The 15,046-nt window shown below is 44.0% G+C and overlaps 2 protein-coding genes across 4 annotated transcripts in view; one reads left to right on the top strand and one right to left on the bottom strand.

Annotated features, from left to right (window-relative positions):
- Window positions 1-3,202: 3,202 nt before the first annotated feature.
- Window positions 3,203-4,218, bottom strand: LOC147460752 (uncharacterized). The gene is made up of 2 exons (XM_086499406.1): window positions 3,345-4,218; window positions 3,203-3,261 (listed from the first exon to the last, which is right to left on the bottom strand). Exons 1-2 carry the CDS (start codon window positions 4,216-4,218, stop codon window positions 3,203-3,205), a joined length of 933 nt encoding a protein of 310 aa, XP_086355532.1.
- A 403-nt stretch (window positions 4,219-4,621) lies between these two features.
- LOC147460751 (uncharacterized) overlaps window positions 4,622-15,046 on the top strand; it is a 46,145-nt gene continuing 35,720 nt past the window's right edge. Inside the window, exons 1-3 of one of the 3 annotated variants that reach the window (XM_086508449.1) lie at window positions 4,622-4,844; window positions 4,917-4,982; window positions 5,069-5,102. In XM_086508449.1, the coding sequence (XP_086364575.1) occupies window positions 4,741-4,844; window positions 4,917-4,982; window positions 5,069-5,102 (204 nt within the window). In that variant the 5' untranslated portion in view covers window positions 4,622-4,740. Of the gene's footprint in view, window positions 4,845-4,916; window positions 4,983-5,068; window positions 5,206-15,046 lie in introns of all 3 variants that reach the window. The other 2 variants (XM_086508448.1, XM_086508450.1) reach the window with 2 other exon arrangements.

Genomic DNA, 15,046 nt, shown 5'->3' with positions numbered 1-15,046 from the left:
AGTGAAAAGAGATGGTAGGTGATTGAGAGGTCCAAGAATAGTACAAATAACCAAACATGGGATACAGATAATAAACCCGGGCAAAACAGCAAGACAAGAGGCAAATGTTTACTGCTCAGTTTCAGTTGAAAAGATATGGTAGGTGATTGAGAGGTCCAAGAATAGTACAAATAACCAAACATGGGATACAGATAAACCCGAGCAAAATAGCAAGACAAGAGGCAGATGTTTACTGCTCAGTTTCAGGTGAAAAGATATGGTAGGCCGGTGATTGAGAGGTCCAAAAATAGTACAAATAACCAAACATGGGATACAGATAAACCCGGGCAAAACAGCAAGGCAAGAGGAAGATGTTTACTGCAGGGTTTTACAAAAGTACAATTCGATGAGCTGATGCCAATACTCCATGCATGGTTTCCCCATCATTGAACTTCAGATCAAACAAACGCTCATCGTCATTGTTTGGTCCGCATACCACGAATGTAACAAGGCATTCATAAGCATCAGACCATGAAACAACAAGGCTTGTCGGCCTATCAATGCTCCTAGCTTTTCTTGAGCTCTTAGCCGTGGAGTCATAGGCAACAATGCATTGCAATTGTGGCATGTATCGACCCCCTCGTCCACCAAGAAAGTCTTTGTGCAACAATGATGACAGTAAACCCGCCTTTGCGAAGCAAACCGAACTCGCTTACGGCCCCTTTGATGCTTATGTCGCAAGGCACCCGTTTGTCTAGCAGGCCGTGTGGGCACCGTGATTTGCATATTTACTCCTTCTGGCCTAGGTTGGCCATGCCCAAGTCGAGTGGCAGTTACATGTGCCTGTGCTTGTGTTACACTTCCCTTCTTTGGCAAATCGATCTCCATGGGTGCTCTTTGAGCAAAGAGGCCAACATATGTTGCTCGCACTTGCCCCACCAATGACAAGATCTTTGAGTCACTATATCATGGAATGCCCTCTTCAATGTTGTGCAAGAGTGCTTTTTAGCTCGTCAATGCATTGGGTCAAAACTTGTGTTGGAGAAGGCTCTACATCGATGGTAGTATCCTCAAACTGTTCAGGATCGTGCTCCATGACTAGCTCTCGGGCTGTGTCAATGATGGGTAGAATATGGCTAATATGAGAAAAGAAGTCCCTTAAGACGAGTCGCATTCCATACAGATGCTTGCAGTTGCTAAACCAATCCGACTGTATACTAACTTGATACCATGTCCCTGTGGATGACATGCTCAAGACCTTAAATAAGAGTGCAGCTTCATCGATAACTTGAATCGTCGATGGGTCATTTGCATATCTCCTTAAGATTTCTTCACCTCTTGCAAGTCTTGTGGTCTGCATCCGATCATTTCCATAAATGTTGTGCTTTCCAGAGTCAACTACACAAAATATACAGCGATCAGCTTCAGAAGAATCTAGACACAGATAAATCCGGGCAACTATATAAACCTATACCATACTATAAACCTAGGCACAAATGCAAGTCTTCATGCAAACGAATAATCCTACTAGGCAGTCATAGAAAAACCCATTGCCTTTGCTTTGATTAATATGAAAAGAAAATATTATACCAATCTCTTGCTTCTGACGAAAGAACTTGATAGCAGTGCCACCCATTCGTGTCCCGGTGTTGGAGTCACCCACCAGGGCATGCAATAAATCCAAGGCTGATCGATTGATCCTTGCATCTAGAAGCGTGTATTTCACATACTGCCATAGTCGCTCGACCAAATTGGTAGTGTCCACATGCCCATGTGGAAATAAACGACCGTATTTTGGCCACATTCGTCGCCAGATGCATGTCTTTGCGGCCCAACCATTGCAGATATACCTTACAATATTAGGGTGGCCTTCACATTCTATCAACAACTGGGCATACCGAGCCTCGAAGTTGTCCTCTGTACCACATTGCATTAGATTTTCCATTGATGCATATAGGGTTTCACGCATCTCGTTAGGAGCCTGCAAAAAAAGTGGGCAGGCATATCAAGAAACATATACGAGATAATCTATAGTTCACCCATATTAGCCCAGGTCCACACAGATAAGCTCTCACACAAAAAAAACCAAGGCACTGACAGATAAACCCAGGCACCATCAAATAAATCCAGGCATTGACAGATAAACCCAGACACAAACAAATAAATCCAAGCATAGACAAATAAACCCAGGCACTGACAAATAAACCTAGGCACTAACAGATAAAACCAAACACTAACAGATAAACCTATGACACACAGATAAAACCATATTACAAACCTGTGGAAGCAAGTGCTCCACCCATGCTTTCTTGGTATGGAACCAACATAGCAAGACAATACATGCAACTTGTTGAGTTGTCCCATCTTTGTCCACCTCCCAACAAGATTGATCAGCATGAACAACTTTATTGATGGCCAATAATGAAGTCATACACTTGTCAATCACCAATGCTCGAGGGCGAATGTTGTTGATTCTGTGGAACACAAGCCTTAGTGTCACTTGCAAAGCAATGCTTTCTTGAGATGTTCCTACATCATGTGTGCACAACATAAACCACAAGGGTAAACCAATTCCATTTTGATTTGGCAATACGGCTGCATAGAGTGGCATCCCAAAAACATTTGTTTTGAATGTGGAGTCTATTGCCCAAGCATTGTTTGTTGAGAAACGCAAGCACATGCCGAGCATCCAATCATCCTGAATAATGAGTATGAATGGCCTTTCCATCTCATCGAAGGCATCCGGGTTGTAGGGTTGACAATAGAGAACTTTGTTTTGCTCTTTTAATTTTAGAGCCTCCTGGTAAATTGAAGACCAGTCATCGCTTCCTAGCCTCCCTAAACAAAAGCAGTCAATTAAACTCAAGTCTTAAATGAATCTGATAGATAAACCCAGGCAAAATAATAAATAAACCCAGGCACTACCCCAAAATAAACCCAGGTACCATGACAGATAAGCCCATACAAACCTATGATTATCCCAGTAAGGAGACATTCAGGGCTTTATTTACCTTCGGATCGGAGCTGATATGCCATCATTTGAATTTCCTTTGGTATCATGAAGAATCTATGTGACACTTGCTCTATCGGCAATGCCATATTGAAGTGAAATAGCTCCTTGGAGACACTCATCTTTGCGACATGGCGACATGTTCCAACGTCAAACAAATCTTCCATGCATTGTTTCCTCACAGTAGGATGCACCGACAAGTGATAAAGATCCTCACGTGATCCCGGCACATGACCTTTGTGCCCAACATGAACCCTTATCCTTACACTTTCCTTTATATCATAGATGCGTTGAATGACGATAGTAAACGGGTATCCACACTTCTTTGATGTGCGCAGTCTTCGATGATCGTGGCCCTTTCTTCGTGCCTCCCCATTGCGATGACACACAAGTTGAATGAAGCCCCTCAACGATGATGATTGCCGCTCTACCAATCTAGCCTTGTGCTTGATGGCAATAGCGTTGATCACCTTTATTATATCATCCATCAGCGCTGTATGTTCCTCAACACCACCTTCATCCTTGCCGGGACTCTTTTGTCTGTCTTGTAAACCCAGGCAATTTTCTGTGGAAGTGGTGTCATGGCTCTCCAATTCCCCCAACCCGGGCAACGATGCACAAACACACAAGTCCAAAAACTCCTTCACATAAGCAAGTGGGATTCCATGCTGTCTAATACTTGTGCACCATGTACATGCAATGGATGCCATCGTTGCGGGCAAGCATAAATGGTTGTTTGAGTGGCATGTGGAAACAATGCTTTCCCAATCTTCTATACATGCAATCAACTTTCCATTCCCAATAACAAGATGCGAAGATCCACCTTGGTCAACCATTACGTGGAGTGAATCCCTCATTCTTGTCCATTTTTTCAAGCCTAGCACACCTCGCTTGTCATGGGCTTTGAGAGCACTTATGGTAATCGTTTGGCCACTTTCAATAGAAGCTATCATAAGCCCGTATGTTTGTCTATCAAAAGCAAAGTACCTAGTTGATGCAAAAGCAAATGGATCCAAACACCCACTTTGATGCTCTTCAAAGAACTCTTCCACCTTATCCATATCACTTGAGTTTCCATCCGAAGCGCCAACCGCCCCCCCCTCGGACTCGTTCCAAGCACCATCAAGCTCCCCAAAGCTCTCATTGCCTTGTAACCGCAAGAGCAACCCATTCAGATCCCACCCCCAAGGCCCCCCAACCGCTGCCCCTCCACTGGCGGAGGTGTGCATCTTCGTCAACACAAAACACCCGCCTGTGCCCCCTGTTCAGAAGCCCGGGTTTACCCCCACCCCTACACGTGCTCTGTTGCATGACCTTCCCCAATTCAAATATGAAATTGGCTTGCCACCCCGCCTTGCATGAAGCAATCCCTTTCGGCGCCCTAACTGACAATCATTGTCAGCGCACGGAAAGCCACCCCGACCACCCACCTGCCCCTTTATCCACATGGCACCTCGTCGCCTGAGACCACGTCACCCGCCCGGCGCCACGTCGTCCCGCCATTCATTGCCCGGGTTTACCTCCTACCCCAAGGCCGACCCCGCCACGCGGACGATTCAGATCGTCTTGTCGATCACACCCCAATTCCGCGCCGTCGATCCCATGAATGAGCTTCTTAAATGTGCATGTGTATATAGTCCTGAGGCTCTCACTCTCCCCCTCATCGGAGTGAAAGGCATGCCAACGTCAGTCTTCAGACGCCTCGTTTTTATTTACCAGAGCCCGAGCTCCTATTGGAATTTCTGAGAAGCATGGACTCCGAGGGAGAAGGAGACGAGGAGAACGTTGTACAGATGGCTACAAGGCTTATGAAGGTGCTCGACTCCCAGCAGGACACGATCGCTCTCAAGAGAAGGTAGGTCACCCTCTCAGGCTTTTCCTTCTTAAAGCAGCGATTGCGGTTCTCATTCAGGGCTCTGCTGCTCAGATATGTTCTGGAGAGATGGCCAGAGAACTTGAAGAAGCACAAAATGATTGGCCTCCCCACCGAAAAGTATGCCATTCTCTGCGTGTATTTTGAAGATTGCCGGAAACCTCTCTCTATAGACTAACGTTGGCCACTTTTGTTTATATGCCTAGTTGTGTACCCGAGAGTTTTATACGTGATGAGAAGGTACATTTTCTCACCATTCTTGCTGTCAAATTACTTGTCGACAAATGTACTATCTAGTTCGGAATGGCAATGGAGAATCCTGGCTGCAATGATGTCATACTTTGTAAGAACATTTTTGGGTGTTTTTCACTTTACCTTGATTGTAAAGTAGCAACTGCTCGATATAGGAATACATGAAAAGACGGAGAAAAAACGTTCTTAAGTGTTGAATTCAACATGGCCTTTCCATTTAATACGGTTGGATTTTAGACAGAACCATTGTTAATGAGGCCTCAATTTTGAGCGCTATCGTGCAAAAACGCAAATGGTAGATAGAGAAAGATGCACAAAACATAAAACAGACTGAGAAATGGAGCAAAACAAAACACACTCTACTGGTATTCAGGGAGATGATAGAAAACTGGCTCTATTGGTGATAAGATGATGATGCAAAATGGGGTGCCCACCCTCCCCTGTATAGGTAGAAAGCGTGGCTGCCTCAATCTTGTTGAACACCCCCCAATTCCAAAATATAGGGATAAATTACTATAAAATATGAAAGTGGCCACAAAAGTGGCCACTCCCAACGTGGGACAAATGGGAAAAATATTATGGGTACTTCTATGACACCGCAAACAGTATAGGGTGGACAAAACTACCTCGCAAGGACGGCCAAAGCCTCGAAACAGCCTTCAATTTTTATGATCTGCCTCTAGGAGATATTGGGGAACTAGCAGATCCGCCAAGACTGGTGAGAGAGGTGACAAACTCTTAACGGTTCTTCATATCAATCACTTCATTGACTTCATTATCAAAATAAACTCCGAAGACTTTTAGAATTTGCTGCAGAATTGGAGAAGAGTTTGATTGATAACTTGGTTATAATTTCATCAGCAAGAGAGAGGTTGCCAACACCAAATATAGATAAAGTAGAATCATTACTAATATTCACTAATAAAGAGATAGGCCAATAGTTCTCTTATTGTGAGAGATGAAAGACATGGGAGAGGATGCCCCACTATCACTTATCAACTCACTCTTGGCCATGGTCTCAAGCTCTTTTGGCGAGAGAGGAGTCACATGGGAAAAGTGACGAGGGAGAAGCATAGGCAAGATGAGCAATTTCTTTTTCCTTGGTCTTTTGTTTGCCTTTGTTATTGTTAGTTCCTTATTTTTGCCTTTATTTTTGAAGTGGGAGAAGCATGGGCAAGATGAGCAACCTTTGCAATTTTTTCTTCCTTGGTTTTTCTTTGCCTTTGTTATTGTTAGTTCTTTATTTTTGCCTTTATTGTCAACAATCAATATCTTGGAGAGATCACGTTTCACAAAATCATTTTTTTCAAGATGACTATGCTTTCCGTAAAATATGCACTAATGAGATTCTTTGGAACTTTTCGTTAGGTGTAGAAAGCTTTTGCAAAGACTTGTATGTGCCTTTGTGTTTTTACAGATTCCTTTACGTTTTTATTGTGCCCTCTCTTGTGCTAGGCGATTCTCCATGTGCGCGTACACTGTAGATTTGAGAAGAGAAATGAATTATTCATAAGAGGGAAAGGGAACTTGAAAGAGTAATGGTGGCCACAAAATTGCTCGAAAGATGAAGGAAGCTTACCAAGTAGCTTGTGCACTGGATTGGTCACTTGCGACCTACATATCTCCAATCGCCGCTCAATTTGTGAAAGTTCTTTAATTGTAGCTTCATGTAATCGGCAAGCCATTGGCGAGGCAGTAATTCCACAACAGACACACGAACATAACTGAAAATAGTTAACACTTGAACTTGAAAACAATCTGTAGTCGAGATACGAAGTGGAAGACTTCCACTTCCAAATGCATTGGCCCCAAGAGTCAGGCGTGCCTTTTGGTACTTCTTTTTATATTGACAAGTCACAGAGTACAACAGTCGGGAACGACATTCAAATATGCAACCGTGCATTGATCTGCTGAGTGGCTCCCAAGGCTTCGTATTTAACAACACTGAAAACGGGTTGTCAAGTGCTTAATGTTGCCATGTCAAGCATTGAACGGCTTGCCATGACGGCATCCGCAAGTCATGGTGCAATTTGCGGCGCGATTTCAGAAAATTCAACCATGTGTCACTTTCTATTGGCCAAATCATCACTTTGTGACGTAAACCCCCCCTTAAAAGAAGAGTAAGAGTAATCGATGTCCAAAGTTGTAATCGTCCATGGTCTCAGTGGCCAACATTTTCAAGTTATCCGATTCTGCAAGAAGTTGTACTTCAAATAATGTCACGTGACACATCCAAACCCTATGTGTCCGTGGACAAGCTACACCACAGCAGGGTTCAGTCAGTCTAGTCAGTTTAGATTAGCAGTGATCTGGCACTTTTGTGAGTCTATTCGTAGACCGTGCATGCCTAGTCACTTAGCATAGATGCATATCCTCCGGTTGCACACAGCATGATCATCAGAATTTCCATCAGAATCCATTAGCATCATCAGGGGAATTTTCCAGTGCATTTAGCCTATTTTCCTATTTATTGGTTATTTTCACTTATTATTTTTAAGCGACTTTCTGTCACAAACGGGAGCGCATAACAATCTAAAATATACTCGGATAAATAAAATTTATCACTTAATATTGAAGCCAGAGGATATAGAGAGAAATAGATAGAGAGAGAGATAGAGAGTGAGAAGATCGACCCAGTACTGGGGACCAGAAGATGGGCTCGTCCCCCCCCCGTAATAGTATCTTTATTACTGAGGAGAAGTCTATACAAGCACTTGAACCGAACGTGTTACCACGTTCATTCTAGAATAAGACTTGATGGTTCCTGGAAGCCTTAGCTTCCGATTCCTAGGGCAAAACCCTATTCCAAGGAACTTCCGTTCCTTATTCCAAATCCTTGTTCTCAAGGTTCTCGCCTCTGGATCTCACCTTCGAGACTCAGGGCATGACATCCCTACAACTCTTTTCTAACTCTGTTTCCAGAGTCCTCTTCTTGCAGATTAACTCTGCTTTCCTGGACACGAAGTCCTTCCCTTGGGAATTTCAACTTCCGGATTACATCTGGAGAGTCTACCTCTCTTCGATCCGTGGATCTGCTTCCCAAACTTGGGTACGAAACCCTTGGGCTGATCTGGCTCTAGTTCCTCAGAGCGCTTTTCTCGTGTAGAGGCTCATGCCTTCCTCTGCTCCTACTCCCTCACGAAGAGGAAGTACACCTGCAATCAAATACTCAGAGATCATAACATGAAAATCGTTACCTTCAAGTCTCGATGCTCGAAATGCAACTCGGTTCTCGAAAAACAATTCCCCGGAAGAGATCTCTACATAGAAAATCCTCTCTTCCAATCTTACACACGTGAGAGGTGTGTTCTCGGGTTCCTTCTCGTAAATCAGCCTCGTCTACGACGTTTATGGGCTGAAAACAGAGAAAAACAGCAACTTCTCGCGATGGAAACATGCTCCGTAGGCACTTCTTTGCGAGGGAACTCGCGCACTGTGTCTTGGCGACATCTGGTACACTTGGGGCAGCCATGGGCATCACCGGCAACGTCTTCTTTACGGCTGAAATCTTTAGCAGCATCTCCTCCTTGCAAAGATTGGTCTTCCCCTCTGAGTGAGGGCATGTGATGCTTTTATAGCTCCTAGCCACGGGCACGAATAGCTGCTCGCGTAGAGATCGCGGCCGTTTTTTTTTTTTTTTTTTTTCCCCGCTGTTTTGCCAGAAAAAGAGAGAGAGAAAACGCTGGCTGATCTGTTGCCTTATTTATCAGATGGCTGCCCACTTATTAAGTGGGCGGCCGGCGTATTTTAAAAATAGTATGAACCTGCCCAAAAACTCAATAAAACCTTATAAGTTAAAAACAATGCTTTCACAGTACTTCCCAGGCGTCCCTGGATGCAATCACATGCACAGTTGCAATGCAGACATAGACTTCCTCGCGGGAAAGCATCTGCTTTCCCGAAAAGCAATCCCGCTTTCTCAGAAAGCATCTGTTTTTCCTCAAAGTTTCCTCTGAACCCATCTTCATTCAAGTGCTTGCTTTTCCTTGTGCACAATTCCAACACAGTTCGGAATTTCCTCCCGACTATAGATATTCCCTATTAGATGCACCCGTCACCCACCTTGTGACGCATCAGGAATACCCATCACCTAGTCCTTTCCTACCGAACTTACGGTACAATCTCCTTCACGATGCTCTATGTCACCCATCCTATGACGCATCAGAGATGTCCGTTCCCGGATGGTTTGATACTTCTTCCCGATGCTCCCTGTCACCCATCCGATGTGACGCATCAGTACCCGATCCTGGTGGCCTTACAGATATTCCCTTTCACAGTGCTCCCGTCATTACTCTGAATGACGCACTAGGAATATTCTGTACTCGGATGTCTCCAGTGAGAAAAACCCTCTCACTTAAAATTCCAATAATTCATTTAGAATTAGTTTTCCTTGGTGTTCCAAGCGAGAAAACCCTCTCACTTATAAATCCAATAATTCATTTAGAATTATTTTTCTGTCAGATAAAGCCAATTTCGCAACATCCCTCTCACTTATAAACAGTTGTCCTCAACTGTAGAGGTCCAACTGAACTGCCTTGGAGAAACCGGATAGATTCCAAATCTTGCTCAATGGTGAGTTGAGCTGGTCCTTTCTCAAAAGAGAACTTAAAAATTAAACTAAACAGAAATTCAAAAATTCAATACTTACCTTATCGGTTCATGTCCTTGCTCTAATACCTCGAGGATATCCTTCACCAATCATCAAACTTACGAGCCAAGTAAGAACTCCTCATTCGCGTCTTTCCAACAGATTTGAAGTTTCCTCATCCGAGAATCTGTTAACTTGATTCCGTCTTCTCAAATTCGAGAAGAATAATCTTCCTAGAAATCAATCTAGGTATCTGTCCTTGCGCATTATCCTGCGTTGTTAGCCCAGAGGGTATTAAACCTCGTGTCCTCCCACATAGGGAATGCGCAAGTCATAGAGCATTAAGCTTGATGTCTTTCTTTCACAATTTGCGATCACCTTAAAGAAGGTTCTTGTTCCGGGTCGTCGCTCAACGTAGGCGGACGGTTCCAATCCGAAGATTCCTTGTGCACGGTGGCACTTCCTCTCAATCTTTTCCTCCTGCGAGTTATTACCACCAGCAGTGTTTTCCAGACGCCCATTAGAGTCTCTTCCTTACAGAATCATAAAAAATGATTCACCTTGCGAGCATCAATGACGCCTTGCAAAATCTCAGGCAGATAGGATTCTAGCCATAGCATTTTCTGAACGTACGTTCAAACCCGGCTCACAATAGAGCGAACCCTCTTTGATTCTCAGGGATGTTCTCCCATATGTAATTCTTACCATTTTGAAACGGTTGGCGAACTATATTCTTACGAACATAATAGTTCGAATTTATTCTAGGAGCGTGTAAATGCTACTTGACCTGCTCGTGGAGAAACATATACCGCAACCAAAAGTTGCTACTGTAATGGTTTAAGCACATAGCGTACTCAATGATCAACGACCATCAGCAAACCTCTTCTCCGTAGAGAAGCTCAAATTCCTTCTACCGAACATATCTCAAATAGAGATTCTCGTGTCGGAACATCCTTGCGTGCAAAAAGGCGCTCAAGAGAGTAAAACAAACTCATGTCCAGTTCCTAAAAAGGAAGTTGGTTCATTTCATTCCATTTAGCAGAAAAAATTTGATTGGTAGATGACCCACCTTAGCATAGGTTTGCATCTTCGTGTGTTATCCATGTACCCAAAGGTGTACATAAGTTTCAATCAGCCTGGGAAATTACCTTCCATTCGTAAGATCCTTAAGAGCGAAGACGCTCAACCTGACGATCCCTTGGCTCAATCTCAGAGCAAAACCCGCTCATCAAATAAACTAGGATTTCAATCCTTGGAGTCCTCGAGCACAAGCCGTAGTCGTCACTTGTTCCTACCCTCGTAAAGAGAGTGTTCATTCACTTGTGCGAAAAGCACTACCATATCTTCCCTTACCGGGTAGGGGGTGTTGGTTCATAAGACACTCAAGCTTAGTGAAAGCTTTTCTTGGTTGAAATCTCGGAATGGTTCCTTCCTTTCTGCTGTCCTACCTGCAATAGCAGGTAATTTGTTGGTGAACCACGGGATACGAGATCAATAGTTGACCTTCCAGATGGTTGAGCAAACCAATTCATTGCATAAAGCAATGTTTCAACTCAATCCTACTCTCATAAACACTCGAGAGTGATTGTCCTGGTTAGACACGTGCATATCTCGTGCATAAAAGCAATACGCAGTTGATGAGTTCCTCAAAAATTTAACTTTGATCAAAGACCTGCCCTCTCAGTTGAAGTTTGAGGGTCTTTATTCAAAAACTCAGGAGTTAGATTGAATTCCCTTACTCCAAACTTTCTCCGGATAGCAACGTATCCTTCGAGAAGAGGTAACAAAAATTCGTTGTTTCTGTGTTCAATGGTTCTCGTCCCACTGCGGGGATTGTATTCTATGTACACTAAGGTGTACACTTTCAGCTTTTATTGCTGAGTCCACCATCTGTTGCAAAGTATCTTGCAGATGGGTTTACAAAATTCGGACAAAAGTCCTTCGTTGAATTTCTTCATCTTTCCTTCCTCAGAGAGAGTCAAGAGTGGAGCTACCTTGGCAAAAGTGAACCACTACTTGCTTGGACTCGCTCGTATTTCTATTGGGCAAACCGATCCCAGTCTTCTTGGATGCCTTCCTCAAAGTGTCGAGGAAAAAAATTTGTCGGAAAATTCAGCCTTGAATTGAATCCAAGTCTTGTTGTAAGTTCCTTGCAGAGCTTTGGTATACCACCAAGTACTTGCAATCCCCTTGTGGTGTTTGGTCACATGCCTCATCTTCGACGCTTTTTTTTTTCAAAAATTGCCGTTTACAAGGCAACTTCAAACTTGTAGAATCAAAGCGGTAGCTTTCGGGGAATCTTCCCTTTCGTCAAAAGTATCAAACTTGACTGGAAGTGTTCCTAGGTCTAGAGACCTTCTTCATATCCTTCCCGAAATGGCAGGATTTCATGGCTATAGTTCTGGATTGACGTTCATGGATATTTTCTGGATTCTGAAGGATCTCGAGCATTCCGCTCCTTGAATTCTCTAGGTTCTTGAGCATCATGCTCTTGTCGCCTTCTCAGAGAATCCCAAGTCTTGTGTCGACTTCTTGCAGAGAAAAATAAAAATAAAAAAATGCCAACTCTGCGAGCTTTTCCTTGCAGGACTTACGGTTCCGCCCGCTTACTTCTCTCTTGGCTTGTCATGGCTTCTTCCCGTATCTTCCCAGAGTCGTCCTCCTTTACAGAGAAAGAGAGGAGACCATGCTCTGATACCACTGTCACAAACGGGAGCGCATAACAATATAAAATATACTCGGATAAATAAAATTTATCACTTAATATTGAAGCCAGAGAATATAAAGAGAAATAGATAGAGAGTGAGAAGATCGACACAGTACTGGGGACCAGAAGATGGGCTTGTCCCCCCCCCCGTAATAGTATCTTTATTACTGAGGAGAAGTCTATACAAGCACTTGAACCGAACGTATTACCACGTTCGTTCTAGAATAAGACTTGATGGTTCCTGGAAGCCTTAGCTTCCGATTCCTAGGGCAAAACCCTATTCCAAGGAACTTCCGTTCCTTATTCCAAATCCTTGTTCTCAAGGTTCTCGCCTTTGGATCTCACCTTCGAGACTCAGGGCATGACATCCCTACAACTCTTTTCTAACTCTGTTTCGAGAGTCCTCTTCCTGCAGATTAACTTTGCTTTCCTGGACACGAAGTCCTTCCCTTGGGAATTTCAACTTCTGGATTACATCTGGAGAGTCTACCTCTCTTCGATCCGTGGATCTGCTTCCCAAACTTGGGTACGAAACCCTTGGGCTGATTTGGCTCTAGTTCCTCAGAGCGCTTTTCTCGTGTAGAGGCTCATGCCTTCCTCTGCTCCTACTCCCTCACGAAGAGGAAGTACACCTGCAATCAAATACTCAGAGATCATAACATGAAAATCGTTACCTTCAAGTCTCGATGCTCGAAATGCAACTCGGTTCTCGAAAAACAATTCCCCGGAAGAGATCTCTACATAGAAAATCCTCTCTTCCAATCTTACACACGTGAGAGGTGTGTTCTCGGGTTCCTTCTCGTAAATCAGCCTCGTCTATGACGTTTATGGGCTGAAAACAGAGAAAAACAGCAACTTCTCGCGATGGAAACATGCTCCGTAGGCACTTCTTTGCGAGGGAACTCGCGCACTGTGTCTTGGCGACATCTGGTACACTTGGGGCAGCCATGGGCATCACCGGCAACGTCTTCTTTACGGTTGAAATCTGCAGCAGCATCTCCTCCTTGCAAAGATTGGTCTTCCCCTCTGAGTGAGGGCATGTGATGCTTTTATAGCTCCTAGCCACGGGCACGAATAGCTGCTCGCGTAGAGATCGCGGCCGTTTTTTTTTTTTTTTTTCCCCGCTGTTTTGCCAGAAAAAGAGAGAGAGAAAACGCTGGTTGATCTGTTGCCTTATTTATCAGATGGCTGCCCACTTATTAAGTGGGCGGCCGGCGTATTTTAAAAATAGTATGAACCTGCCCAAAAACTCAATAAAACCTTATAAGTTAAAAACAATGCTTTCACAGTACTTCCCAGGCGTCCCTGGATACAATCACATGCACAGTTGCAATGCAGACATAGACTTCCTCGCGGGAAAGCATCTGCTTTCCCGAAAAGCAATCCCGCTTTCTCAGAAAGCATCTGTTTTTCCTCAAAGTTTCCTCTGAACCCATCTTCATTCAAGTGCTTGCTTTTCCTTGTGCACAATTCCAACACAGTTCGGAATTTCCTCCCGACTATAGATATTCCCTTTTAGATGCACCCGTCACCCACCTTGTGACTCATCAGGAATACCCATCACCTAGTCCTTTCCTACGGAACTTACGGTACAATCTCCTTCACGATGCTCTATGTCACCCATCCTATGACGCATCAGAGATGTCCGTTCCCGAATGGTCGGATACTTCTTCCCGATGCTCCCTGTCACCCATCCGATGTGACACATCAGAAGTACCCGTTCCTGGTGGCCTTACAGATATTCCCTTTCACAGTGCTCCCGTCATTACTCTGAATGACGCACTAGGAATATTCTGTACTCGGATGTCTCCAGTGAGAAAAACCCTCTCACTTAAAATTCCAATAATTCATTTAGAATTAGTTTTCCTTGGTGTTCCAAGCGAGAAAACCCTCTCACTTATAAATCCAATAATTCATTTAGAATTATTTTTCTGTCATATAAAGCCAATTTCGCAACACTTTCCAACAAAAGTAGGTAGGGCAATTTTGCTAAGTTAATATATAAGCAAACCCAAGTTAGCACTTTCTGGCAGAAGAGGCAGCAGGAGCTTCTTGCTCAACTGGTAACTTCTCAGCAGTACCCCCGAGCACCCCCAGCGTTCTTGGATTCCATCCTCGCCGGGCCAATCCCCATCATTGGCGTTTCCTCTCTTGCAGTCATCGCCATCAACCTCAATACCCTAGCGTTAGCAGATTGTTGCATCATTGCCGGCCCCATAAGCCTTGTAGCGATTTTACTCACCAACAGCCTGGCCAATGCAGCGTTTTTACTAACGCTAGGCACTTGCATCAGATTAGCCATTTTCAGCATGGAATAGACCTACAACAACCAGCGTTTTTCAGCTAGGTAAAAACGCAACTCAGCAGCAGCAAAAACGCAGAATTCAGCAGTTAGATACACACAGTTTTCAGCAGATACACAGTAGCAAATCAGCCCCCAAGTTGGTTGCAGCAGCTCCCCCAAGTTTAGCCAAGAAAACGCAGCCAAAACAGTCATTTTCAGCCACCGAAACAGTCCCAAAATTCAGCGATTAGAAGATCCCAGATTTCAGCCATCAAGTCGTGGTCGTCATCGGCATAGTCCAACGTGCATCTGTCCTTGGCATTCGTATTGTACACCTTTGTGCAATCAAAGTA

The sequence above is a fragment of the Adiantum capillus-veneris genome, chromosome 3 (genome assembly GCF_014529385.1).
Source record: "Adiantum capillus-veneris isolate H3 chromosome 3, ASM1452938v2, whole genome shotgun sequence".
In the NCBI taxonomy this organism is placed as follows: Eukaryota; Viridiplantae; Streptophyta; class Polypodiopsida; order Polypodiales; family Pteridaceae; genus Adiantum; species Adiantum capillus-veneris.
This window is presented reverse-complemented; position numbering and strand designations above follow the sequence as displayed.

Coding starts and splice junctions, on each gene's coding strand:
- LOC147460752 (XM_086499406.1), bottom strand. CDS start 4,218: ATGCACACCTCCGCCAGTGGAGGGGCAGCGGTTGGGGGGCCTTGGGGG. Junction 3,262..3,344: donor TGGGGAGGCACGAAGAAAGG/GCCACGATCATC, acceptor TATGATATAAAG/GAAAGTGTAAGGATAAGGGT.